The sequence below is a fragment of the Bathycoccus prasinos genome, assembly GCF_002220235.1.
Source record: "Bathycoccus prasinos genomic : Chromosome_18".
NCBI classification, from domain to species: Eukaryota; Viridiplantae; Chlorophyta; class Mamiellophyceae; order Mamiellales; family Bathycoccaceae; genus Bathycoccus; species Bathycoccus prasinos.
The window spans coordinates 283,749-310,170 of NC_023991.1; the positions used below are offsets into that span (position 1 = coordinate 283,749).

At 46.0% G+C, this 26,422-nt stretch overlaps 14 protein-coding genes across 14 annotated transcripts; 8 read left to right on the plus strand and 6 right to left on the minus strand.

Moving 5' to 3' along the window:
- Positions 1-129: 129 nt before the first annotated feature.
- On the plus strand, positions 130-573 carry Bathy18g01430 (predicted protein; the record flags this gene model as incomplete). Its single annotated transcript, XM_007508171.1, has 1 exon — positions 130-573. The coding sequence occupies one exon, from the start codon at positions 130-132 to the stop codon at positions 571-573; it is 444 nt and encodes a 147-aa protein (XP_007508233.1).
- A 105-nt stretch (positions 574-678) lies between these two features.
- Bathy18g01440 (2-C-methyl-D-erythritol 2,4-cyclodiphosphate synthase) lies at positions 679-1,353 on the minus strand (the record flags this gene model as incomplete). The annotated part of the gene is made up of 1 exon (XM_007508103.1): positions 679-1,353. One exon carries the CDS (start codon positions 1,351-1,353, stop codon positions 679-681), a length of 675 nt encoding a protein of 224 aa, XP_007508165.1.
- A 456-nt stretch (positions 1,354-1,809) lies between these two features.
- On the plus strand, positions 1,810-2,418 carry Bathy18g01450 (predicted protein; the record flags this gene model as incomplete). The annotated part of the gene is made up of 1 exon (XM_007508043.1): positions 1,810-2,418. The coding sequence occupies one exon, from the start codon at positions 1,810-1,812 to the stop codon at positions 2,416-2,418; it is 609 nt and encodes a 202-aa protein (XP_007508105.1).
- Positions 2,419-2,921: 503 nt separating this feature from the next.
- Positions 2,922-3,932, minus strand: Bathy18g01460 (predicted protein; the record flags this gene model as incomplete). Its single annotated transcript, XM_007508129.1, has 1 exon — positions 2,922-3,932. The coding sequence occupies one exon, from the start codon at positions 3,930-3,932 to the stop codon at positions 2,922-2,924; it is 1,011 nt and encodes a 336-aa protein (XP_007508191.1).
- Positions 3,933-4,690: 758 nt separating this feature from the next.
- On the plus strand, positions 4,691-6,811 carry Bathy18g01470 (predicted protein; the record flags this gene model as incomplete). Its single annotated transcript, XM_007508076.1, has 1 exon — positions 4,691-6,811. The coding sequence occupies one exon, from the start codon at positions 4,691-4,693 to the stop codon at positions 6,809-6,811; it is 2,121 nt and encodes a 706-aa protein (XP_007508138.1).
- Positions 6,812-6,897: 86 nt separating this feature from the next.
- Bathy18g01480 (hypothetical protein CHLNCDRAFT_133443) lies at positions 6,898-8,127 on the minus strand (the record flags this gene model as incomplete). The annotated part of the gene is made up of 1 exon (XM_007508099.1): positions 6,898-8,127. One exon carries the CDS (start codon positions 8,125-8,127, stop codon positions 6,898-6,900), a length of 1,230 nt encoding a protein of 409 aa, XP_007508161.1.
- Positions 8,128-8,337: 210 nt separating this feature from the next.
- Bathy18g01490 (unnamed protein product) lies at positions 8,338-9,450 on the plus strand (the record flags this gene model as incomplete). The annotated part of the gene is made up of 1 exon (XM_007508074.1): positions 8,338-9,450. One exon carries the CDS (start codon positions 8,338-8,340, stop codon positions 9,448-9,450), a length of 1,113 nt encoding a protein of 370 aa, XP_007508136.1.
- A 115-nt stretch (positions 9,451-9,565) lies between these two features.
- Positions 9,566-11,500, minus strand: Bathy18g01500 (imidazole glycerol phosphate synthase hisHF; the record flags this gene model as incomplete). Its single annotated transcript, XM_007508170.1, has 1 exon — positions 9,566-11,500. The coding sequence occupies one exon, from the start codon at positions 11,498-11,500 to the stop codon at positions 9,566-9,568; it is 1,935 nt and encodes a 644-aa protein (XP_007508232.1).
- Positions 11,501-11,924: 424 nt separating this feature from the next.
- Bathy18g01510 (predicted protein) lies at positions 11,925-14,279 on the plus strand (the record flags this gene model as incomplete). The annotated part of the gene is made up of 1 exon (XM_007508113.1): positions 11,925-14,279. The coding sequence occupies one exon, from the start codon at positions 11,925-11,927 to the stop codon at positions 14,277-14,279; it is 2,355 nt and encodes a 784-aa protein (XP_007508175.1).
- Positions 14,280-14,440: 161 nt separating this feature from the next.
- Bathy18g01520 (predicted protein) lies at positions 14,441-15,343 on the minus strand (the record flags this gene model as incomplete). The annotated part of the gene is made up of 1 exon (XM_007508159.1): positions 14,441-15,343. The coding sequence occupies one exon, from the start codon at positions 15,341-15,343 to the stop codon at positions 14,441-14,443; it is 903 nt and encodes a 300-aa protein (XP_007508221.1).
- A 299-nt stretch (positions 15,344-15,642) lies between these two features.
- Bathy18g01530 (predicted protein) lies at positions 15,643-19,071 on the plus strand (the record flags this gene model as incomplete). Its single annotated transcript, XM_007508102.1, has 1 exon — positions 15,643-19,071. One exon carries the CDS (start codon positions 15,643-15,645, stop codon positions 19,069-19,071), a length of 3,429 nt encoding a protein of 1,142 aa, XP_007508164.1.
- A 362-nt stretch (positions 19,072-19,433) lies between these two features.
- Bathy18g01540 (predicted protein) lies at positions 19,434-22,193 on the plus strand (the record flags this gene model as incomplete). Its single annotated transcript, XM_007508038.1, has 1 exon — positions 19,434-22,193. One exon carries the CDS (start codon positions 19,434-19,436, stop codon positions 22,191-22,193), a length of 2,760 nt encoding a protein of 919 aa, XP_007508100.1.
- A 96-nt stretch (positions 22,194-22,289) lies between these two features.
- Bathy18g01550 (unknown protein) lies at positions 22,290-23,477 on the minus strand (the record flags this gene model as incomplete). The annotated part of the gene is made up of 1 exon (XM_007508101.1): positions 22,290-23,477. One exon carries the CDS (start codon positions 23,475-23,477, stop codon positions 22,290-22,292), a length of 1,188 nt encoding a protein of 395 aa, XP_007508163.1.
- A 454-nt stretch (positions 23,478-23,931) lies between these two features.
- On the plus strand, positions 23,932-25,644 carry Bathy18g01560 (predicted protein; the record flags this gene model as incomplete). The annotated part of the gene is made up of 1 exon (XM_007508114.1): positions 23,932-25,644. The coding sequence occupies one exon, from the start codon at positions 23,932-23,934 to the stop codon at positions 25,642-25,644; it is 1,713 nt and encodes a 570-aa protein (XP_007508176.1).
- Positions 25,645-26,422: the final 778 nt, after the last annotated feature.

Genomic DNA, 26,422 nt, shown 5'->3' on the forward strand with positions numbered 1-26,422 from the left:
CGAACGCGCGCGTTATTCTTTTTTTATAGTAAAACCTCTCGAAAAGCTTTTCTGACTGTCTGACTGTACGTGATAAAAATATAAAATAGGACGACGCTCGACGCTTCGGTGGACGACGCGGTGAGGAAGATGCACGCTATGGACGTCGGAGCGCTGGTTGTGATGGACTTTCATAAGCTCGACGTGGATAAGAGCAAGAAGATTCATCTGGAAGAATTGTATTACTCGCCTAAGAGTAACGCGATAGCCGGTATCGTGAGCGAAAGAGATTATTTGAGAGCGGTGGCGACGAATAAAGTCACAGACTTGACGACGGTGAGAGAGATTATGACACCAGCGGAGGACGAATCGACGGGAGAGAAACGACTCATTTCAGTGGAACCGTATTGTTCTGTTTTAGCTGCGATGCAAGCGATGACAAGTGGTCATTTCAGACACATTCCAGTCATCAATACCGAGTCGCAGACGTTGGAAGGCATCGTTTCGTTGGGCGACGTGGTGAAGGCGTTGATTGCGGAACAGGACGAAGAGATTGACGTCTTGGAAGATTACATCACGAGTGGCGGTAAATAATCAACACGACGATTTACATACATACAAAGCAAACGAGAGAGAGACATCAGAGCAGAGAGATACACTAATTTCTATATAATAATAACAAATACGAGTTTGAATGTTTTACGCTTTTATCAACATCACAACAGTATGGCACGCGATGCTTCTATTTTCTCCCAAAGAGTCCACCTTTTCGTGCGTCTTCGCTTTGACATTCACCACGGATTCGTGCACGTCCAACAACTTCGCCAAGTTTTTCTTAATCTTTTCTTTGTGCGGCGAAATCTTCGGTCTTTGCGCGATTAATGTGCAATCAATGTTCCCCAACTCGTACCCGGCTTCTTTCATCAATCGAATGGCTTCGTAAATAAACACGTCCGACGTTTGGCCTTTCCATTTCGGATCGTTATCCGGGAACAACTGGCCAATATCCGGCAAACCAAGCGCGCCAGTGATGGCATCTACCACGCAGTGCAACAAAACGTCCCCATCCGAGTGCGCGACGCACCCGCGATCGTGCGGCACTTCGATGCCGCCTAATATCAACTTCAACTCTGGGAATTCCGCAGTGGATTCCAAGCGGTGCAAATCAAACCCGTGTCCGACTCTGTACGGCAGCACCGGCGGTTCCGCAGCCGCTGCTTTGATTTTGTTTCTTATTTTGTTTGTTTTGGTGATGTTTGTGCTGCGTCGTAACTCATTCTTCGATAGCGTCGTACAACTCCTTCCCGAAAAATGATGATGGATAGAAGAAGAAGAAGAAGATATCGTTGTTGTTGAAGTCATCATCATCGTCATCGTCTATAATAGTTTGAAAGTATATTATTCTCTGTTAAACTCTGTTTTCTCCTCTCTTTGATGATGATGTTGATGTTGATGTTGTTGTTATTATTGTGTCTCTCTCAACAACACACGAAAATCGTCTAATAGGATGATAACACTACTATTATTGATGTTGTTCCTATGTTCTTCAAGAACAACACAAAAGACTTTCTTTGACGTTCTTTCTTGGTGTGACTTTTTGAGAGAAAGAGGAAAAGGAATTTTTCTAAGACTGCTAAACCCTAATGGGGGGAGCTCAGGAGCATTTTGGACCAGAAATTCTCTCTTATATTTCGGATATCTCATTTTGAGAAGGAAAAAGGGGGGGAAACCAAATTAAGACGAAGATCTTGCCAGTGTGCAATAATCCACACATTTCTTTCTGCGCGCGCACATATCAAACTATTATTATAATAAATAAAGAATAATAAAATGTCCACCGGAACTCCGACTTCTTCAGCTGCCGTTGCGGACACCCCTTCCAACTCTCCGTTGCAGCCGGTCATCACCGCCGCTGCGAGAATTAAAGATGTCTCCTTACACGTCTTCTCCCAAAGAAAACCAATGTCAGAAATTCTCGATAGAACGGCGTATTCGAAACCGGCGAGTTTTTCCGACGCCACCAGTCGAATGCAAAAGAACTTGAACTACTTCAAAATTAACTACATGATTGCCACGATGGGGATCTTATCTGCGTTTATTTTGTATCATCCGTCGAGTTTGTTGATTTTGAGCGCAATCTCCGCCGCGTGGGCGTACGTGTTTATGATTCGTCAAGAACCTTTGAAGATTGGCGAACGAGAAGTGTCTTCGAGAGAGAAAATGTTAGGCATGACTGGTTTATCCGCGTTGATTATATTTTTCTTGTCCTCCGCGGGGACGTATATATTCTCCGGGATGGGCGTGGCTTTGTTGGGGATTGGTGCGCACTCTGCGGCGAGAGTGCCGGATGACTTGTTCATCGACGACGCGTCCGAGTCGAACGGGTTCTTTTCGTTTATGATGCCGCCGAGGCCTGGGCAACCTTCTGGCACGATCTAAGTAAGATATATGCGTGTGCGCGTGTGACAGAGTGAGCTGATATCAGTGTATTCAAATACACGCCGCGCATGTGTATGTTATTACTATGAGAGAAAGAGAGTGAATTATAGAAGAGAACAAGAACGAGAGAATTGAGCGAGAGGAGTGGAAGTAGTACCCCTCTGCGGAAGTGCGCGAATTTACTCTCTCTCTTTCTCGAAGAAGAAGAAGAAGAAGAAGAGATACTATTTAGAAAAAAGAGTTGACGAGATAAAAAGAAAAAGAAACATATGAAACTGTTTGTCGATGCGTTATTAGAGTTGCAGATTGGACGATGATGAATATGACAAATCATTGTTATTGTTGTCATTGAAGATCTCTTTCTCTCTCTCGTGCCGAAGGACGACTGTAACACAAATTATTTACCACACACGTTTGAGATTAGGATTTTATTATTATATATGTATATATGTATATATATACATGGACTTATCCATTTAAAACTATTACTATTACATCTATAATTAAATCCCCGGGCCTCTTCGAGCGTTTGCGGCCAAACGCGCGTCTCTTTCCTTTTCGTATTCTCGATACTCGGCTTGTTGCAAAAACGATTGTTGTTCGGTGTACGTGTTTTTGGACTTTCTGTGCATTTCCAACTCCTCGTCAATCTCCTCGTTCGAATCTTTCACTTTCTTCCAATCCATCTTCGTCTTATCTAGCACGCTCATCTTCTTTGATTTCTCAATCTTGGCAATCAAAGCGTCTAAGCCGCTCATTTTTTGTCCTTTTAGATTTTCCTTTTCCTCGGCCGCTTTCGCCTCTTTCGAGCCCTCTTTGTACGTCTTTTCCACCTCCATGACCATCCCGGCAAAGTCTCTTTTCTCGATCACCGCTTTCAAACCACCGTGGTCTTTTATTTTGTGCACTTTTCTGGACGTTTTCGCCGCCTCCATGGCTTCTCTCGCGAGCTTTAATCTCTCGTCTATTTCCTCTTCCACCTCCTGCTCTTCGGCTTCGGCCGCCGGTTCTCCTTCTTCTTTCGTTTTCTTCTTCTTTTTTACCTGTACGGTTTCTGGCGGTTTCTTTTCTCCTTTCTTACTCTTCGTCGTCGACGCAGAAGAGGTCGATAATAATCTAGAGAGGATTCTCTCCGAACTTGTCGGTTTCTCCTCCGCGTCTTTATGTTTCGAGTTCAACTTACACGCCAACTCAATGGGTGAAATCTGTCGCATCATTTTCATCACGGTCGACAGATTCGAAGAAGAAGAAGCTAATAAGTTATCATTCGTCTTCTCTGTCGTTGCTTTCCGCTTCTTCGTCGTCGTCGTCGTTGCATCCTTTTTGTTCTTTTTCTCTTCTTCTTCTTTATCGTCTTCTTCTTCTTCTTCTTCTTCTTCTTCTTCAGTAGTCGCAGTCATCAACTTCTCAAACATTTCCCGAACTTTCTTCTTCGGTTGAAACTCAAAACTCTCGAAGTCTTCTCTCGAAAGCTCTTTCGCCGTTTTCACCACCTGGTTGTACTCCTCAAACATGATTGATTTTGATTGCTTTTGCGCGTAAAATGTATTATGTTATCACGACGAAAAGCGATTGTTCTATGAGTATTGGTGTTGTTGTTCTCTGTTGTTGTTTGTGAGAGCAAATTCTTTCGCGAAAAAAAATTTAAGCAAAACTCGTCTGCTTGAAACAACAACTGACTGAGAAATACGCCACACTTTGAAACTGTTTTCTCTCCTCTCTTTTGTATTTATACAAATACTCTCTCTCTCTCTCTTTTCATCATCTCTTCTGAATAATAAATGAAACAGAAGAAGAAGAAGAAGAAGAAGAGAGACACCGTAGTATTACCACCACTGATCGACCCCCAAAACGGTATCGCATCTTTCAGAGCGTCGAGACGAGTGAACTTTGTTCCAGCCAGGTATAATAATCGTGTTGTGTGAATTTACTACTCTACTCAAATTGAGAGTTGTGAACTCAAATTCTCTTTAACATCAAAATTGGGGGAAATCAAACACAAAAAGAAATCCACTCATCCTTTTTGTGTGGTAGTTTCTTCTTATTTTCCTTTGTCATCTTCGTCTTCGTCTTCTTCGTTAAGAGACGTTCTTTGTTTTCGAAACAAAGAACCGCGTCGTCGTCGTCGCGTGGCGGGAATTGATGCCAAAAAGAGATCAAATTTTAGTAGAAGTGACTGACACCTTTAACATCACCATAATCAACAACAACAACAAAATATAACAACAAAAAATACAGACGAGCGGAACCGTCGTCAATATTGGGAGGAATGATGACGAACAACAACACCAGTGGTCAAAATGGACGACGGAGAGTAGGAAGAACGATAGTATTGAATGGATTGAATGAGAATAGAGATGGTGATAAGAACAACAAATCATCTCAAAAAGACAACGAAGATACTCGCGCGAACATAAATAAGAAGCGAAAGAAGGAAGAAGAGGAAGAAAAAGAGAAAGGAAACGACTTATATCCTCTTTCCAAGATTCAAATGGAGTGGCAAACCGTCTCTAAGATCGGCTCTGGTTTGCAAAATTTAGGCAACACCTGCTTTTTAAACGCGGTTTTGCAGTGCCTCACGTATACGCCAGCTTTGGCAAACTTTTTCTTGAACAACGAACATCAAAAGCATAAAAATTTGAGCTCAGGATTCAACTCGTTGTTCGAGATGGGTAATTTAGTAAAGAACACGTTGATACATTCCAAGAACAAGCATCACGCGGTACCACCGACGGCGTTCGTGAAGAATATTCGCGCGCTGTCGAAGACGTTTAAGAAAGGAAGACAAGAGGATTCCCACGAATTCGCGAGGTGTTTGTTAGATTCCATGCACAAGAGGTGCTGCATGTTAGGCCGGGTGGACGACGGAAGCTCGTCGAATACTCGAAATGGAAAGAAGCTTACTGCGAATGCAATCGATCCAGAGTCGAAAGAGGCGGAAACGACGTTCATTTGGCGCGTATTCGGTGGGCAGTTGCGTTCGTGCGTGACGTGTCAAAGCTGCGGGAGAGAGTCGGCAAAGTTAGATCCGTGCATGGATATGAGTTTAGAGTGCGCGAAGGTGAAATCTTTAGAACAAGCGCTTAAGTTGTTCACGCGAGTGGAAGTTCTAGACGGCGATAACAAGTATAGATGCGAAGGGTGCAAGAAGTTATCGCGAGCGAAGAAGCAATTCAGCGTGGATAAAGCTCCAAACGTGTTGCAAATCCAACTGAAGCGTTTCGAGTTTGTTCCTTTCGGGAGAGGGAAGTTATCGCAGTTTATCGAATACCCGTTGGTGTTAGATTTAACATCGTATTTAACCTCAATTTTGAAAATTAACGGAGGTCGCCGCGGGAAGAAGAGGAGTAAAAGTGCTAATAACGCCGTTCTCGATGATATTATGGGTGGTAGTAGCACGGAGAAAGCTTTTTCATCGTCGTCCTCGGTGTACGATTTGATTGGTGTTTTAGTCCACGCGGGAAGTTCCATGAACTCTGGTCATTATTATTCTTACGTCAAAGCGCAAAATGGATTCTGGTTTGAGATGGACGACGAATCCGTCACGAATGTTTCCGAAAAGACCGTTTTGAGACAAAAGGCGTACCTTCTCTTTTACTCTTTACGCAACGCTCCGGGGACGATGACGACGAGGAAAACAAACACTGGAAACGTGGATAAAAATCGAATGGACGAACTCACGAGAGATTTCCAAGCGAAGAAAAGAAAGCTCGATGAAGAAAGAGAGAAGGAGAAGAAGGTGATGACGAGGAAAAGCAAACGAGATAAAAATATCAGCAATAGCCCTAGCAGCAGCGAAGAAGACGAAAGAAAAGACGAGGAAGAAGAAGAAGAAGACGTAGTTACGGTGATATCGGCGAGAAGAAACGGGAAGCGAGGCGCCGGGCGCTCAGCCGGGAAGAATTCTCGCGACGTGGTAAAATCAAAACTCTTCAAGCAAAATAGAAGCGGATCAAAGTCACCTGATTTCGGCATCGGCAAGCAAAGAAGACGCAGTAAACGAGCATCGTATAGCGACGACGACGACGACGAAGGATACGACGAGGAAGGAGATAGGGAAAATAAGAGGGATAAAGGAAACATGATAAAGACATTCTTGAAATCACGAGCGCAAAGAGATAAAAATACTCGAGGTTGGAACGACGACGACGACGACGATAATAATAAAAGTCGCGCGATGGGAATGCGCCAGCAAGTTAGTACATCTCAGAAAAAGAACGTTAAAAAGTCTCGCGGGTATGACGAGCTCGACGAAGAGTACGATAGAGGGAAAATTGCGAAACATCTTCGAAGGCGCGAACAGAAAATGCCGGCGAGACCGACGAAAGCGCCGTCGAGATCGGCAGGAGGAAACGCGTTTCAAAGAAAACAAGGGCGAAGACAGCGTAAGTGATATAGTGCTAGTGTGTTGTGTTCATACGACAGAGTGTTTATTTCTTCTTGAAAGTACCCACAGCACTTCAGTTTTAAGACTTCTTCTTATTTATTCTCTTCGCCGAAAGCATCGTTCTCTTCCGAGATGAACAGACGAAGAACATCCGTCAACGTAATAACGTCGAGAGGCTTTCCAGCATTCAGTTTCGGTTTTTCGACGACCACCCACACGCGGTGAACGTACGTAAGCGCGTTCAAAACATCAGAGATCGTCGCCGACACTCCCACGGTCTGTAAAAATATTTCGTCTTTTTCGATTGCTTTATCCCGTCGATCGACCGCGGTTGGACTGTCTTCGTTCATCTTTTGGAAGAACGCGTGACTCACGTGCTGACTCTCGATATGCGAGTACCCGCCGTAACTCGTGCGATGAGACAATGCCAAGAATTCTGCGATCGGTAACCCCAAAATAGAGACGTGATCTTTCGTCACGCGTCTGAGATCGGATGCTGAAAAGTTCGCGATTAACACATCTTCGTACACGACGCCGACACACGAGATATCTCGATCGCGCAGTTTTTTCAGAACATTGATCGTAAGTTCGTGCGGCTCGACGCAACAGAGACCGAGCGCTCTTTCCGAGGAGCAAAAACCGCAATCTTGGACTGTTAATCTCGATAACTCTTTAAAAACACCTTGTTCGTTCTTCATTTGCAAAAACTTGATGATGTCGGATTGCGAGATTATGCGATGTATCTCCCCGTGCGGGTCGAAGACGCCGAGTCTGTGCACTAAATGGTGTTGGTTCGCCAAGAAATTCTCCATCGCTTCCAGAATCGACAACTCTTTCGCGTACGGTTCAAAGACTAAATCCACGTCGCTGAGATTGCCGATTTGAATAATCTTCTTCGAGAAGACTTCAGGCGCTACTTTTCGTAACAACGACATCGCTTGCAACATGTTGATTGGATCTTCCATCTTCTCCAACTTTTTCTCGTCTTCGAAAGCTTCCACGAGAGGATCGATCACGTCCGAGACGCTGAAAAAACCCAAACACGTCGCTCTTTCGTCTTCACGATTCAACCCGACATTTTGCACCAAAACTGGCGCCGATAAAACGTTGTATCTCTTCAACGTGTTGAGCGCCGTCTCGCACGTATCGTCGTGTCCAAGAGAAACGACGAAAGACCCCGCTCCTGCTAAACTTCCTTGTTTCGCGCGATCGATCTGCGACAGCATCGAACGCAACGTCGTCGACGCGAGAACGGATCGGATGTGTCCGACGTCTCGTCGTCTTTGCGGCGTTGTCGTGGTTTCGTTCTTCTTCGTCGTCATCGATCGATCGATTCTTTTTTTGTCCTAAACAACTCTTTGCTTATTTTTTGCGCGTATTTTTGTGTGGTGGTGAAAAAATGGACTGAAATCACCTTTTTTTTGTTTTTTGAGAAAAGTTCGAGATACAAAATTTTCCTCAGAAGAAGAAGAAGAAGAAGAAGAAGAACTTTGACAACAACAACATCTTACTAATACTAATAATATAATCAAATGTCGAACTCTCAATCGTCTCTTCCCTCCTCGTCTTCATCGTCTCAATCGTCTTCATTCAAACAGCTCATGCAGCACCCGCAAGCGCTGAAAATTTTAGGATGCGTCGTCGGCGTCGTCGGATCTTTACTCGTGTACGGTTTATTGCAAGAACGAATCATGACTCGACCGTACGAAACGGACGGAGAAAACGAAGAGTATTTTAAGTTCTCCGTGTTTTTAGTATTATCGAACAGACTTTTGTCCTGTTTAATGGCGATGGGGATTTTGGCGTATTCGAGAGGGAACGTGCAACCTGTCGCGGGTATTCATCGATACTGCGCGGTCAGTTTATCCAACGTCATCGCGACGTATTGTCAATACGAAGCGTTGAAATACGTCTCGTTTCCGGTACAAACTTTAGGGAAGTGCGCGAAGATGATTCCGGTGATGATTTGGGGATATTTAATTAATCAGAGACGGTACGTCATGCAAGATTATTTCATCGCCGCAGGCGTGACGTTAGGATGCACGATGTTTGCTTTGTACGGGGACGTGTCTTCGAGCGCGGCGAAACATCACGGGAAAGGTGGGAAAGATACGAGCATGTACGGCGTCGGGTTGATGTTGGGATACCTCGGTTTCGACGGGTTCACGTCCACGTTTCAAGATAAGTTGTTCAAAGGGTACCAGATGGAAACGTATAATCAAATGCTGTGGGTGAATTTATGTTCGGCATCTATTAGTGCTTTGTGGTTGTTTTCGGATTCGGCGTTTTTCGACGCGGTGGCGTTTGTCGGGAGACACCCGGCGGTGTTGCAAGATATTTGCACTTTGAGCGTCGCCGCAATGTTAGGACAGTTGTGCATCTTGTACACGATTCGTGAATTCGGGGCGTTGCTGTTCGCGACAATCATGACGACCAGACAGTTCTTGTCTATTCTGTTGTCGTGCTTGATTTTTATGCACCCGTTGACGTTCATGCAATGGCTCGGGACCGCGATGGTTTTCGGATCGTTGTATTACCAAGCGTATTTGAAAAATCAGCGAGCGACGAGCGTGGCGACGGTGAGTGAGATGCGCGAGCCGTCCGCATCTGGTGCGGAGACCGGAGAAAAGAACGCCACCGTGTGAGGCTCTTCTAGTTTTTGGGGACGACGACGACGACGAAGAAAGGAAAGCTTCTTCAAATGTATAACTTTTTTTAAAAGAAAGTTTTAAAACTAACTAAATTACCACCAATTTTTTATTAAAGACGCGTCGGTAACCCGGATTTCGCCATATCTTCTTTGCATTCCTTCACAGTCACTTCGTCTCTGTGAAAGATTCCAGCCGCGAGCGCCGCCGAACACGCCGGAACGGCTCCGAAAACTTCAGAAAAGTGCCTCGGGTGTCCGGCGCCGGAGGAGGCGATGACGGGGATCTTCACCGCGTCCGCAACCATTTTCACGAGCTCGTGGTCGAAACCGTTACCTTGTCCGTCTTCGTCTATGCAGTTCAAAAGAATTTCACCCGCGCCTAACTTTTCCATCGCAATGGCTAACTCGTACGCGCCAATATCGCGTCCTTCTCTCCCACCTTTGATGGTGCACTGAAACCAGCAATATTTCTCGCCGTTTGGTCCTAATTTTCGTTTGGTTTCTATGCACTTGTTCTTTGTGTTTTTCGGGTCGGTTTCGTATTTGCGTCTCGGGTCGATGGATATCACGACGGCTTGAGACCCGTATCGATTGGAAATGGTTTCAATAGAACTCGTTCCATCGCCCTGTTCGTTGTTGGCGTAAAACTTCTCCGCGACTTCCACGGCGTCGCTTCCGATGGACACCTTATCGGCGCCCGAGGCAAAATACGCCGAGGCGACTTCTAAAGAAGAGTAATGTTTACCGTTCGAGTCGGTAAAATCGCGAATACCGCCGCCGACGGTTAAAGGCACAAACACGGTTTCGCTGGAGAGTTTCAAAACGTCAATCATCGGCGCGTCCTTCAACGGCGTGTCGCGGTACCCGGTAATGTTCAGAAAACTCACCTCATCGGCGCCCATGTCGAAGTATTTCTTCGCGAGTTCGACGGGTTTACCCAAGTTACGAACGTCGCCGCTCTCTCCTTCGCTTTTTTCTCTCACGTCGTACGAGTCGCCTTTGGTGACGACCAAATCGCCGGCGTCGTTGCTGCGCACGTCCAAGCACGCGATGACGCGCTTAGCCAACCCTTTCCGCACGGCATCCGAGCTCGCCGAGGACGGCAACGCCGAGGACGTTTCCATTTCGCTCTTACCGCCGGAAAGAAACTGGTCGAAAATCTTTAAACCAGTGAAGCCAGACTTTTCCGGGTGGAACTGCGTCGCCATGACGTTTCCTTTCTGCACGGCTGAAATGAACGGTTCGCTCCCGTAATCGCACGTCGATAAAACCCAATCCTTGTTGTTTTCGTTCGGCAACGCTCGATACGAGTGCACGAAATATACTCTCTCGGAAACCGAAGCAGATGATGGATCATCTTTTTGTAAATATATCAAGTACGATTCTCTTTTGACTTCGTTCACGTTCCATCCAATGTGCGGCACGATTAAATCGTCTCCCGTGAACTTGGTCACCGTCCCGGGAATCAGACCCAAACCTTCTACGCCTCCCGACTCTTCGCTCCCATCGAACAGTAGCTGTAAGCCCAAACACACACCCATGAATGGTTTCGTTCCATCCAAAACGTATTCTCTCAAAGGTTCGATTAACTTTCTCTCGCGCAAAATGTCCATGGCGGACCCGTAGGCGCCGACGCCAGGGAAGACCAGTTTCTTCGCCGCGAGGATATCTTCCGGAGATTTGATATCTTTGACCGTGTACCCGAGCTTTTGCATCGCGTTTCGAACGGAACGAACGTTTCCAGCACCGTAATCTAAAAGCGACACTTCGCCTTTACTCGCCGAAGCAGCGTTGGCGCGAAGAGTCAGAGACTTTCTTTTGTTTCTGCTGCTGCTCCTGTTGTTGTTGCTGTTATGAAATAATATGCGTCTACTATTGAAATCATCACTCGTCGTCATCATTCCTCGTCTTCCTAGCATAACTCTCGATGTGGTCGTAGCCGTGCCGTTGCTGCTACTTCTACTAGAATTATATACTATTGGTGATGACGTCGTTGATGATGTTGGTGTTGTTCTTGCTGTTGTTGTTGTTGTCATCATCATCATCTTCACTTTCACTTTTTTTTATCCACTTTTACGAGAGTAAATGTTCGGACGATGATGACTGCTGCTGGTGCGTTTAATAATGTCGAGCAGAAGAAGAAGAAGGAGAAGATGATATAATAAAGAAGAATTAGAAATGATGAGTTCTTTCACGACGTCTAAAGTCTTTTGTCTTTTTCTGAATAATACTAATACTATATTATTATCTGAGAATATAATGACGACGAGTTGTAAAGGCAGAAGAGATTGAGCCCTTTCTGCTCTGATTGAGAAGAAATTTTTGAAGCCGCCAAAAAAAACATTTCAGAGAGAATCACTTTCTCCTATAAAATCATCCTATTCACTTATTAAGCACACTTATTAAGCGCTCTCGTCATCATCATCATCATCTTATTAAAAAGAAGACAAAGTTTTAAAAGAGGAGAAGATGCCTCGCGCGACAAAATCAGCCGGCTTGAACGCCAAAGCGAAGAGAAAGGAGAGAAGAGAGGAGAAATTTAATAACAAAGGAGGAGGAGGAGGAGGGGGAGAAGGTGGAGCCGCCACCACGGGAAAAACTTTCGAGGACGAGGAAGGAGGAAACAAGCAAAAGAAGAAGCATAAAGGGAATCAACACGAAGACAAGGATAACAATAAAAAGTCGAAGAATACCTCATCATCTTTCAAGAGTTCGAACGCAAGTAATGGTAATGGGGATAAAAAAGCGTGGAAGAGCGGCGGAATTGGTGGTGGAAGCGGCGGCTTCAAGAAGACAGCCTCCTCTCAACAACAACAACAAACACAATCGCAATCGCAATCGCAAAAGCAAGGCTTTGCAAAGCCAAACTTTCAGCTCATCGAAGAGTTAGTGTTGATTTTTGAAAAGCTCAGGCAAACGAAAGATTCTTCCAAAACCAAAAACGGCGGCGGCAACCGCGGGAAAGGTAAACGCGCAGGCGACGACGACGACGACGACGACGACAGCGATAACGACAACAACAGTCGCGACGCGGGTAAGAAGAAGGAATACGCAACACTCATTTACTCGAAAACTAAAGGTAAGATTCCTGAAATTGCAAACAATCACAAAGGCTCGAGAATAGTCCAAAGTCTGTTGAAATACGGCACGGAAGAGCAAATAAACTCGGTATTTGCCGAATGCGCGCCGAAACTAGCCATATTAGCGAAATCTTTGTACGGGAACTTCCTCATTCGGAAGCTCATCGAAAAGACTAAGAAAGAAGATTATCCGCAACTGTTACAAAACGTCAAAGGTCAAGTAACTTCGCTAGCGCGACACCCAATTGGAAGTCAAATATTAGAGCATCTGTATCACTCCGCGAAGGGCGAACAACGCGCGCAAATGCAGGCTGAATTCTACGGTGGCGAATTTGTACACTTTTCAAACGCGAGTGCGATGACGAAAAAAGACGGTAAAAACGCCAACAAAGAACCGCCGACTTTGAAGGACATTCTGTTGCAAAAACCAGCCATGCAGAGACAAAATACGTTGAAAAACATATCGAGATCAATCCTTCCGATTCTGGAGAAAGGTTTAGTATCGCCGCTCATCGTCCATAAAGTTTTAAAAGAATATCTCCTGGTCGGTGGTGCAAGTTTACGCGCCGAGGCGGCAAATTCTATCGCCGCACCCGCGTTTCTTCGATTGTTCCACACCAGGGAAGGTGCCACGGCAACGAACGTGATGCTTTCGTACGCCGGCGCGAAACAACGAAAGCAAGTCTTGAAAGCTTTGAAAACGCAAGTGTGGAGAGTATCCCAAGACGAGTGCGCACATTCGACTATAATGACATTAATTGACTGCGTGGATGATACGAATATGCTCAATAAAATCATCTTACAGGAGCTCAAAAGCGAAGATATCGCGGGAATCGTCTGCGAACACAAATTCGGGAAACGCGTGATACTGCATTTACTTCGTCCGCGTTTGAATAAATACTCGCCACCAAACTTACAGATGATGATGCTCAGTCCGGAGGAGATACATCAATCTGTTGAAGCGGCGAAGGCGTTGGTGAAAACGCTGCAAAAGCAGCAGAAAAAAATTAACCGACACGATAACGACGGTGACGACGGCGAGGAAGAAATCGAGGACGACGAGATCTTGAAAGATAGCAGCAACAAGAAATCGGAAGGAAACAAAAGAAAACTGAACAGTGATGGTGGTAGTGATTCTGAGGAAGACGAGGAAGAAGCCGAAGGAGCGGATGTTAACTTTGGCGTTGCCAAGAAGAGCGAGCAACAGAGACGATTGGAAGTTTTTAAGCAATATGGATTCGCCGAGGCGTTGGTGAAATCGTGCCAAGACAACATCGACCGAATGCTCCGGTCGAAAGAATCCGGAGATGTTCTGTACGAAGTCATCATCGGGGGATTGGACGATGTCGTGTATGAGTCTTGTGGCGAAGGAAAAATGAACGCGTTCTACGAGCGCATCGCGGAGGTTGTCACCGAGTCCGTCAAAAGCGCAAAAGCCGACGAGGAGGATAACTTATTGGAAAACTTCTTTTCGACGAGACTTTTGCGCCGCGCGGCGCAAGATTGTCCTCGTTTCGCCAAAGTGTTGTTTGACTCTTCTATATGTGCATCTTCATCCTTACAAAAGAAGTGGCTTTCTGTGCCGCACGCGGAGAAAATCATCGCAGGCGTGTTATCGTGTCCGGACGAGAAGTTCGTTACGGAGGCTAAAGCGAAGATGGGGGCGGATGCCGATGCAATACTCGCTAAAGTGATCGCTATAAAAGAGAAGCATCGTGATAATGCTGCAAAAGGGAAAGCATAAGGAGGGATTTTTTGGATGCACACATATATATACATATATATGTTCCTATGTTGGTGTGTCGGATTAAGCATATTCCATATGTCACTCAGTTTGAACTTAGGTTTTACGCGATATATACTACCAAGGTACTTACTAAATACTATTCGATTACTTATAACATATCAATCGTATCCAGCAAGCATCGGCGTAATTTTCGCGTAGAGCCACGCGTGCGATTCAGCGAGCTGATTTCGCAGACCCTCCCGAATCTCTTCACGGGTATACCTTGCCGAAAAGTGAATCAACAAAATATTTTCGCATTCGCGGAAACGGTCCGCGTTTTCGGCTATGTCTCTTACGTGCGTGTGACCGAATCGTTTCGCGTCTGCAGGTGAGACGTCGTCGTTGAAGAAAGTGCACTCGAGACACACTAATCGCGACTTCAAACCTTCCTGAATAACTTCCTGAGGAGAAGAGTGTAAAAAGTCCATCGTCGTATCTCCCGTAAACATAATTTCCGGCACGTCCACCGTATCGGTAATTTCCACGCCGTCATCTTTTAAAGCTTTTATTTCACTTCCTTTCAGCGATAAATATTCATCTTTCAACTTCTGCTTCGTCGAAAGAATAACATACCCTTGACTCGCAATGGGGTGCACGGTTTCAAACGCTTTAATCTTATAGTTTTTGTTCTTCATCGAATAACACGTTTCCGCGGACGGCGCGAAAGGTATCATTTCATGCGGAAGGTCACTATCGTCCAACACTCTCAGCGCGTCTATAAAGTTCGAAATCGCTTCAATCTTTGATTCTGGCACCAGTATCGTAGGTGGTGGTAACGAAAGTAAGTTTCTACTCGCTATATACATCCCCAAACCACCGATGTGGTCCATGTGGGTGTGCGTCAAACACATCGTGTCCGCGTATACGCATCTTTGATAGCACCTTCCGCTATCAAAACACAGTTTGAGTTGAGGAAAGATGATGCTTGTTTCTTGACCGCCTATGGATAAGCCTTCGATGTTAAATCCCGAAAGCGTCTCGACGACGAATCTGTTTCCTTTCTGCTCGTTTTTGCCGTTCATCGGGGACGACTATATCGTCCGCCGTGACTTTTGATTTCTTTTTTTCATCATCGTATCCACGCGCGCAGTTTTACTAACTCGCACTTTGTCCTTTCTCTGAAGAAGATGTTAAATAAAAAAACTCCAAAGAAAAAAAGAAAAAGCGAGCATCTATTAGAGGGTTTTATGGCTGCCAAAAGAACAGACGACAAGAGGAGTGCTACCCCGTCAACGCAGTTGCGCGCTTCTGCGTGCTGGTGACATCATTACACACCACTCGTAATTAATCGTTGTTGGTCCTTTTTGGAAGAAGAAGCATCATGGCGGATGACTTTGAGCGCGCGGTTTTGTTCTCGTTTCAGCAAAACACCCCTTCTTCTTCTTCTTCTAACTATAATAATAATGAGGAAAGAACGAGCGCGTTACAACAGCTGGAGCAATTCGTGCTCTCGCCAGACGCTTGGAAAGTGTGCGCGGAACGGTTTGAAACGTCCTCTTCGTCCGAGGTAAAGTTTTGGTGCTTGCAAACGCTCGCGAAGAAGCTCAGCGAAGAGTTTTTCAACGAAGAGGAACATTTCGGCAGCGCTCTGCCGTCCTCACCTGCTTCTCCTCCTTCCTCTTCTTTGAAATTTTCCCACGAAGATAGACAGATGCTTCGGAATACTATTGAAAAGTACGTGTCTGCGTTTCAATGCCAACGAGTAAACGACGTGTTTCCGATGTTCATCCAAAATAAACTCGCCGAATGCGTCGCGCACGCCATCGCTTCAGAAGGGCCGGCGAAACGTTGGCCAAACTTTTTCGAGAACTCTGCGGGTATCCTCGTGAATACCAACTCGGGGGGTGATGATACCAATACCAGCGATAATGAAGACAAGAAGACTCGCGCTGCATTCTTTTTGAGAATATTAGATTGCTTGGACGCGGACGTGATAAACTCGACCGACGCTTTGAGAAAAGGCGCCTTATACGTGCGCAAATCTGGTCGCGTAAAGGATTACATGAGAGAAAGCAACATCGTTTCCTTTTTGTTCGATACTTTTTTGAACATGGCGAATAGCTTTTCGAGCGACGCAAAAGTTTTGTCTCAGATTTTAATCGTCGCGAGTAAGTACGTCGATTGGGTGGACGTGAACATAATCGCCTCCGATGGATTCATGTCCTTCGTGTCGGCGTGCTCGGGACATACGAACGAAGACTTGCGAGCGGCGTCTTGCTTATATCTTACCTCGCTCATCGATAAAGGCATGGATGCTGATAAAAAATTCATGTTAATCACGCGATTTAATCTGGTCGAAGCATGTTCCTCTCTCGTCGCGGCGTCGTTTCGCGATGACGACGAGCAATTCGCGATGAAATCTTTACAACTCTTGCAAACGCTAGGAAACGAGCTGCTGAACATGCTCAATGCCATTTCGCCGATCGCGATCAACTCAAAGGGTGGTAAAATGTCGGTAAAAGAGCGATCGATGGATTGTTTGAGAACGCCAGAATCCGAACAGCTGTGTAATTTGCTCTTGGTCTTAGCCACGCAAGCGGCAATGTATGGAATCCCGTCCAAACACGAATCTGCGGTTTCAGCCTCCGGCCAGTTTCTCATCCAGTACTCGAACAGAATGAAGAATGATAGCTACACTTTGGCATTATCAATACCGATGGTTCAAGAGACGCTATTGAAGAACATTATCGATCGTTCCTCCTTCGAGTTTGTGAATGATTTTGGCGCAGACTTTGCGAATGGCTCAGATCCATACGTCATCGAGTTGGAGTGCGACGTTTTTGCCTTGAGGCACGAGTTGATGGTGTTGTTTAGGAATATTTCGCGGGCCGCACCGGAAATAGTGTTGAGAGCGACGCAAGCAGCAATAGAGAGCGCGTTCAACACCAGTAGTATCATTAATAACGATAATAATAATAGTAGTGGAGGGGGTGGTGAAGTATTTTGGTACCGCGTCGAGGCGGCGCTTTCGGCACTGTATAATCTGGGCGAGAGCTCTGGATTCACCGACGCGGTGGTAAATTTCGCCATGAAGACGAATCCGAACAACGCCAAAGACAAAAATAAAAGCATCGAACCTCCGCAAAGTAACAACACCGGGAGCGCTCCACAAGAACACCTCGAGCTCACGTCTCTAGTTTTATCCTTGGTTCTGAAATGGGACGAGTGTTCTAAAAGCGCCGCGTATCACCGCATCGTTTCGATGTCATACATGGAGTTATGCGTGAGATATCACAACATGATTGAACAAAATGCAGAAGCTTTGCATCTTGTTTTAAGAGCATTTTTGGATGAGCGAGGAATGCGACATCCCGATTCAAACGTATCATCTCGAGCGTGTTACTTGTTTATGCGAATGGTGAAACCTGTTCGTTCGCATCTCGCGGACAAGTTGGACGATATTTTCACTGCGTTAGAGAAGCCCCTATCGGATGCGGCTGCACCGTTATCGTCGAAGATGCTCGAAGCTATTCAAGCTAAGGTTGCACAACTCGCTTCTAATTTGAGCATTGGGACTCGCGCGCAAGCCGAAGAAGGTAACGACGACCGCTTGTACGTGTTCGAAGCGGCCGGCTCCATATTAGGTGCGGAAGAAGTGCCCGAGGACAAGCAGTGCGAGCGTTTAATGCAAGTTTGCCAGGTTTTATGTGGAAGAATCGTTGAATTTGTCAATATTACGGATGCAGAGAACGGTGCGTTGGCGTCACAAAATGCCATGCGATGCGTCGTAGCTTTGAGCAACTTATCAAAAGGTTTCAGCGCAAGAATTTGCGTGCAGTTGCGTCCCAAAGTGGGTGAAATTTTTCGATCCGCGATGGAAGTGACGATATCGTGTCTAAAGAGATGGCCGAGCGAAAAGGGCGTGCGCCATCGCGTCGTTGGTTACTTACACCAGATGGTGCAAATCTTGAACGAAACAATTGTGCCGTACTTACCAGATGCCGTCGATTCGCTACGAAGTAACGGGACAAATTCCAAGGAGTTGGGTGAGACGTTAGTTCTCATAAATCAACTCTCGAATACGTTCAAAGAGGCACTATTGCCGATGATTGCGCCGTTGTTCTTACCGCTGCGATTGCAGGTTCACGAAAACATTCGGGCGGGGTTTTCTCAGTCGGCAAGTTCTGACGAGTTTACGAGAGAGTCGCACGAACTCGAGCGGAGCTGGATTCAAACCGTGAACACGTTTGCGTTGACGTCGCTTCTTTCGCCGTTGCTCGCGGCGAACGCAGAGGCTAGGGATTTATGCTTAGCAGAGCTGGTAGAAAATGCAAAAACGCATAGTTCCATTTCAATACGGAAATTGTGTTTACAAGCGTTAAAGCACATCACGACCGATTGGTTGGTGGGCAACGATAACACTGGTGGAAATCCTCAAATTGGAGGTGAATTCTCGAATTTTGCCGCGCAGAAGATTGGCGTCGAATGTTGCCTTGTCGCGCCTTTGTTCGATTATAACTTTGCCGACGCCGGAGCGGTGTCAGCGGTAAACGAATGCTTCGCGATCCAACGCGTGTTATTTCAAAGAATTGGCCAACCGTTCGCGGAATTGCTCGCCAAGAGCGTTTTACCGAATTTGTTGAGTGCGAAAGTCGACCCGGTGGGGATAGAAAATTGCGCGCAAGCTTACGTTAATTTGTTGCAGGCGGAGTCCGTGAAACCGAAAGATATTCGCCTTTTATTGGGCGAAATCGCGCAGCAAGCGACGTTTCCAGACGGTTTCGTTCATTCGCCGTGTACTAAGTCTTGATACCTTCATCGTAGCGAAATGTGTGTGTTTAATAGATTAAAAAATAGTTTTAGCATAACGCGTTTTCGTCGAAGAACTTTCTCTTCAGCACCCTTCTTTTTTCTCTTTCTCTGATGGAAATCATCTCGGAAAGATTTTTTCTGAAGGAAATCCCTTTTATCACCACCCACACATTTTTTAAGACGACGATATCCACTTTTCTTCTTCTCAAGAACACATCACTCACGTCTTCTTCTTCTTTTGTAGTCGTCGAAAGTAGACGAGAAGAAGAAGTTAAAGAAGTGAAGAGAAGAACTTTTAGCTGCTACTATTTATAATACATTCACTCTGAAAAGCTACATAATAAGAGCTGAAAAACAATAATGTCGTTTCCGACGGCGACGACGATGCTCTCGTTTTCATCATCATCATCATCGTCCAAAGCCTTGAAGAAAACAAATACAAATGGAAGCAGAAAGAGAAGCGGAAAAAGAAGGATAGACGTAGACGTGCGAAGTAATTCATCATCATCATCGTCGGGGAATTTGTTTCAGGGCAAGAAACGTTCAAAGGCAAAACTTCCTGGTTACGCGTTTTACGTTTCGCCTGAAGATTTTTCATCGACGAAGGAGGGAGACGAACGACTTCCGGAACACATCGAAGCTGTGGTAAAGAAAGGCGCGACGATGGTTGTTTTGCACGATCCAACATCATCTCTTTCTACGAGAGAGTTTTATAACTTGGCCGTGAATATCAAAACAAACTTGCGCGAACGGTGCGCGTTGTTGGTCGTGGATAGAACGGATATCGTATCGTCCGCAGAAATCGACGGCGTCGTTCTTTCCACGGATGGCGTGCCCACCGTCGTGGCGAGAAAGTCTATGCCCGAAGGTTCGCTCGTCGTCGTTTCTGCCGGCGAAAATGCGAAGAATGCAGAAATAGCCGCGAAAGAAGGGTGCGACGTGCTGTTCGTGAGCGACGCTTCCGTGGCAAAGAAGATTCGAGACAACGTTTCGGTACCTATTTTCTCGAGTTTTCGCAACGCGGCTGATTTGACCTCGAATATTGATACAATCGTTGCGGCTGGATGCGATGGCGTTACGCTCTACGAAAACGCGAATAAGAAGGACGCTGCCATTGCCGATACGATTGGTGCGGCACTTTCGGCGTTGGGCGGAGACGGCGAGGAAGATAAGAACTTTTTAAACAAAGAAGAAACGACAGAACGGAAATCGGCAATACCGCCGACGCAGTTTACGAGCGTCATTGGCGAGCAAGGCGAACGTTTACTAAACAAAGAGCGCGAAATCTTGGACGATATCGTGAACTTTTTAGAAACGTCCGCGCCTGAGTTGGAAGAAATCAAACTTCTCCTCGACGCGCGCAAAGGCTTGGACGAATTGTTCTTGATTGTCATCGTCGGCGAATTCAACGCCGGGAAATCCTCCGTAATTAATGCCGTTTTGGGTGATAAATTTTTAGCCGAAGGGATTTTACCGACAACGAACGAAATTACCGTTTTGCGATACGGTGAAAGTAAACAACGCGTTCAATCCGAGGATGGATTTTATAATCAAGACATCCCGGTTGATTTGTTGAAGCAAGTTTCGATTGTCGATACGCCGGGAACGAATGTTATTTTAAAAAGACAACAACGACTCACGGAAGAGTTTGTACCGCGAGCGGATTTAGTATTGTTTGTTCTCTCCGCGGACCGCCCGATGACGGAATCGGAAGTGAAGTTCTTATCTTACATCAAGAAGTGGGGTAAGAAAGTCGTATTCGTTTTGAACAAGTGCGATTTGCTCGAAACGGATGAAGATCGCAACGAAGTGACAAAGTTTGTGCGCGACAACGCGAAGCGATTACTAGGGGTTGATAACGCGCCGGTCATACCAGTGGCGGCGAGAAACGCGTTGCGATTGAAGAAAGCAAACGCGAGCATGAAGGAGTACGCCGAAACAGGGTTCCCGGCGTTTGAAGAGTACGTGAACTCGTATTTAGGCGGAGGTAGCGGTAATAATAAAAGCGGCGAGAATCGCTCGGGCGAGGCGTTGCGCTTGAAGCTTGCGACGCCTCTAAACGTCTCCGAATTATTACTTTCAGCTTCTAAACAAATTTTGGACGCCGAAATGAGCGTCGCGGAGACTGAAGTCGCCGCGGCATCCGGAGTTGATGAACAGATGAACGCGTACAAAGAAACTATGGTAAAGGACGCGAGCGAACAGGTCAATTTCGTGCGGGCTAACGTAAACGGCGCGGTGAAGCGCGCGAACGCGTTGGTAGATGAAACGCTCCGTCTCGAAAATGCGCTCGATTTGATCACGACGTACATCGTCGGTGCCGATTACTCAGAGCTCGATGATCTCGACGTTGCGTCAAATAGTAGTGGAGATTCTGCTGATGCGGCAAGCGGCGGGGAAGGTAATAGAAAGAAAAGAAAGAAAAAGTATTCAAAGTTTGTAAAGGCGTATCAAAGCACAGTCCTCGGTTCCGCCGATCAAGAGCTGAAGAAAACGGTGAAGGAATTTTCCAAATGGTTAAAAAGAAACAACGACGCTCGATTATCGAGCTATTTGAAAGCGGTGTCTTCGAGAGGTTTCGATACGACTGTCACTGCGTCTGGAATTAAGGAATTTCTCGAGAGTAGCGAAAAAGGGGCGCCAAAAATTAATAGCGCAGCAATAGCCGTGGCTGATAACTTCGATAACGAGGCTGCTGCGTACAAGCTTGACGAAGAGATGCGCTCTGCGGTGTACGGCTCGTTAGGTTCCTCCGCCGGCGCGCTCGTGTCAGCTTTTGTATTGAGCGGCTTTTTATCCTCGATGAGCGAGGATATTCTTGCGTACTTACTCGCAGCGGCGGTCGGTTACGTTGGTATTTTGAGTCTTCCGCTGAAACGACAAGAGTGTAAAGCGAAGATTCAGCGCGCCGCGGAAGCGTTGGTAGAGGACGTCGAACGAGAGTTGTTGAAGGAACTCGCGGAGGAAATTGACGCAACCTCGGATCGCGTCGATCAATTAGTCGCTCCATGGGAAGCAGCCGCGCGAGTAGAACGCGCACGGGTTCAGAAGTGCTTGGAAGTGCAAGAGAAATACGCGACCGAAGTCGAGAATTTAGCCATCGAAGTTGAAAACTTATAATAACGAGATGAAACAACTACACTCAAATGCTTTTCGTAGTGCGCAAGACAAACCCCTACTTGAAAATCAGTTCTTAACATTTGCTACAAACCTATATCAGCTACACGAGCGGAGAAGATGATTCAACAAGAGCGAAGCGAGAAAAATCCTGCCTTCGTCCATGAAATGCCAGGAGCTTCCACGCTCGTGTTCTAACACGCCGCTGCTTACACCTTCGATCGTGGCCTTCGTCGTATCTAAGACTTCTGCTCCTTTTATTTTGCGAACGCTCGGCCATAAGGAAGTATCTAAAAAGTCGCGCAAGTCTTCCTGATACTCAACGTCATCGTGATTTGCATTGATGAAATGGTGATGTACGCCGCTAAAAATGACGCGAAGACCATGTCGTAAAGATATGAGCTCTTTTAATCTCTCTAGTATTTCGCCGTAACCGTCGCTCATTCGAAGTGCACCGGAATCGAGTCCAACTTGTATAACAATCGTTTTATACGTATCGAGCGCGTATTCGTCCTTTCTCGTTTTAGCGCCTTTAATCCAAGCATCTAACGCTTTCAACAGAGCTGTATGTGCTCTACGACCGGATCCTACGTACAAAAAACCAAGCCTTAAGGCATTGATGTCGTGTTTCATCTGCGCGTTCGAACACCGCATGGATTCTTTCTCTTCTAGAATCTCCTCTGCGATATTCTCTACTGATTCCGGCAGACACGAATACGGCTCTCCCATTTCGCCGGACGCGATATTGAGTTTCACTTCGAAAGCGCTGTGATACTTTGTTTTCGAATCGAAAACGCGTTGAACGCCATATCGTTCCGATAACGTCGCGTTCCTCGCGATGGCGTTCACTCTCGCATTTTCACCTCCTAGAATATGAGCGACGGCGTACATTTGACGTCTACTCACGCTATTTCCTATGAACAAAATGCTGTCGCTGTCTTTTTGTTTATTCGCGGTAAACTTTCGGAACCTTTCTCGAACATTTTGATATGCAGACGCCTCGTTCTCGTTTCTTATTGGATATGCACATTTTTCGATATCCATTAACTTCCAAGAAGATTTACTCCAAACGACGTCGTTCGCGAGAAGATTCTCACACATTCGACAATTCACATCGACTGAAGATTTCCCTTTCCCTCTTCCGGTTTGACTTTCGTTAACAATAACGTTCACATGTCTCGTGCGCGTGGTGTCTTCGTGGAAGAAAACAATGTGCGCGAAAAGAACGAGTCCAAGAAAAAACTGCAAAAGAAGGAAATGTGATGCTGTTGAAGAAGGAGCACTCATCCGTACTCAGAAGATGCAATCAGAGCAGAACAGACGAACTGTCCATCTTAACTTTACACTCTCGCCGCGAGCGCGTACACGCGCGCACAAAGCGCCCGACTCCCCTAAAGGAATTTTTGTGTTTTTTTTTGAAAAGGAGAAAAGATTTTGACGAAAATTTCCATTTTTTTGACTTCCTCAAACGAAAACACACAAAAAAAAAGATTAGATGGATGTCTTCAACATCGCATAAATACGTTCGAGCGCAATACGAACGATTGGTAATTGCACTCAACGATTTGTCGAAGCACGCAGAATCAGATGCAGAGAAAGAGCAAAGGTCGATCCGATACGCGTACGCGGTGAGAAACTTTACCACGTCTTTGAACGAATTGGAACAAGAGTTGAAATTAGTTGAAGAGAAAGCGCTGAAGAGAACAACACCAAACCAATCGTAGAAAGAAACAATACGAATATGTTGCGAAGCGCTTCGCAGTCGAAATTGTTAAAGAGGAAGCGACCGTATCGCATTCGTCGCCTTTTCGATCGTCTGGGTCTGTGCTTAGCGTTCGCGTTCGTTCTCTTTGGTTTGTACTGCTATAAACAGACATTTTTGTTGGAAAACGGTGGGAGAGAACCAACAACGAAAACGAAAACAAAACTGAGAAAAGAAGGAAAGTGCGAAGCGCTCGTTCACGATTGGGTATCGTTGCAAGAACAGCGATACGCGCAACGCGCGGCGCAAGCAAAGAAAATCAACGATAAACGGCTCACGTTTTTTCTTCATATCCCGCGAACCGCCGGTCGAACCGTAAATTTTTGTTTCCTGAAACACGCGACGCCGGAAAAGGACAGGTGTACGAGAGCGTACGACGAGTTGAGAACAGATTTGAGCAATCCGAGGTGTACTTTTCTGGCATCGCACGATGATTATTCGTTAGTTGAGAGAATGGCAGCGCAACCAAAAGTAGTGACGATGGTTCGCGAGGTATATTCGCGAACACTCTCGGCGTACGAGTTTTCAGTCGAAGTGGCTATGCGGTCTGGCGGAGTTCCGACGCCAAAGCCTCGAAATAGAAAAAAAACGTCGACGAGAGACGTGTGGCCTTGGCAATATTTAGTTCGCTACGTCGACGAAGATATTCAAAAGTATCGGAGAGCGTTAGATGCGAAACAAATAGAGAAAGCGAGCATTATAGATGCGTACGACAATCCAGTGTACACGTCATTGGATTCGTTTTTGGAAATTCCGATGGCGAAAGAAGATTTGCACAACGCGCAGTTCTTTCAGCTTTTAGGATTGACGAATAACACGTTCGTTTCGTACGAACCAAATGCCGAGGCTTTGAGAGAGTGCGCAAGGAACGAAGGTTCTAAAGCTTCCGAGGATCTCTTTGCGTATGCGAAGAAACGTTTGCGACGCGAAATAGATGCGCTTTTAGTCCACGAGGAACTCGACCAATCGGTAGCATTGGCGGCAGTAATGCTCAACACTCCGTTAGACGGTGTTTCATATTACGAAGGTAAAGGAAACTTGGAGAGCATCATGGAAAACATTTTGCGGAGAACGACGGTCGAAGACGACCACGTGTTTCCCCACCGCGCGAGTCTTTCTTCCAAAGGCGGCGATTCGAATGGTGGTCCATCGGCAACGGACGCCGTCATATTTTCTTTTCGCTTAAAACAGATTCAAAACATGGAGGACGACGAGTGGAGAGAAAGGTACATTGAGCAAGAACTCAAGCGCACGATATCGTCGTACTTGAACGTCGGGCCACAGGACATTCGAAGTGGGATCCGTACGCCTTTCTTCCCGAAGTTTCAACCAAAGACGTGGGAGGAAACTCCATCCGGGCGACATCTCGTCTCGATTAAGAATATTTCGACACACTTTAAAGCCGAAAAGATTGTCGAGCGATTGTTACAAACGCCACACATGCTCAAATCTCAAGATCCGACATTGCTTGGAATCTTCAAACTATTTACTCAGAAAATACGGGCCGGGGATGGAGATTTCCTACGTCGCTTCGATGTCGAAGAACGGGCAAGTGAGGCGAAGAGACAATTTCGGTCCAATCGGAGGCGACAAAAAATCAAAAGAGAAGAGAACGTTAGGAAGCACATATCGCGATTGCGAGAAATTCCAAGGCGGCCGATACAAGAAACAACAATCGCGAGCGTTCGATAGGTTGCACGAACTCGTCGTGGACGATAAAGGGTACCTGTTCTCGAAAGACGCGAGAAAGTTCATCAAGAAGCAAACGGTGGATCGCATCAACGAATTAAATCACTTAGACGTGCGGTTATACGCCGAATCGAAACGGATGATGGATGAAAACCTCGTAAAGTACGCGAGAGAGATGAAGAGACAAGGACCGCTTCCTCCGTCGCTTTTGCAATCGTCCTTTGGCATGTGATATATGTAGTTTTGCAACCAAAAACTCGGTTTATCTCGGACGGTTTAGGGTGAAAAACGCTACGGTTAGGGCCGGAAAACGGTTACACTACGGTTTACGGCTGTAAACGCGACTGTTTGGGGTTGGAAACGCGACTTTTTGGGGTTGGAAACGCGACTTTTTGGGGTTTTGTAATATCATGTTCAAGGGTTTAGGGTTTTTCACTTTAGGGTTTAGGGTTTAGGGTTTAGGGTTTAGGGTTTAGGGTTTAGGGTTTAGGGTTTAGGGTTTAGGGTTTAGGGTTTAGGGTTTAGGGTTTAGGGTTTAGGGTTTAGGGTTTAGGGTTTAGGGTTTAGGGTTTAGGGTTTAGGGTTTAGGGTTTAGGGTTTAGGGTTGTAGGGTTTAGGGTTTATGCATTGCCAACCGCGGCTGCGTTGGACAGAGTCGCGCAAAAGTTGAACGTCGAGTGCTTCGAAACCCCAACTGGTTGGAAGTATTTTGGTAACTTGATGGATGCCGAAAAGTGCTCGGTCTGCCGCCTGGCTGACGTACGATTACATAGCCCAATGG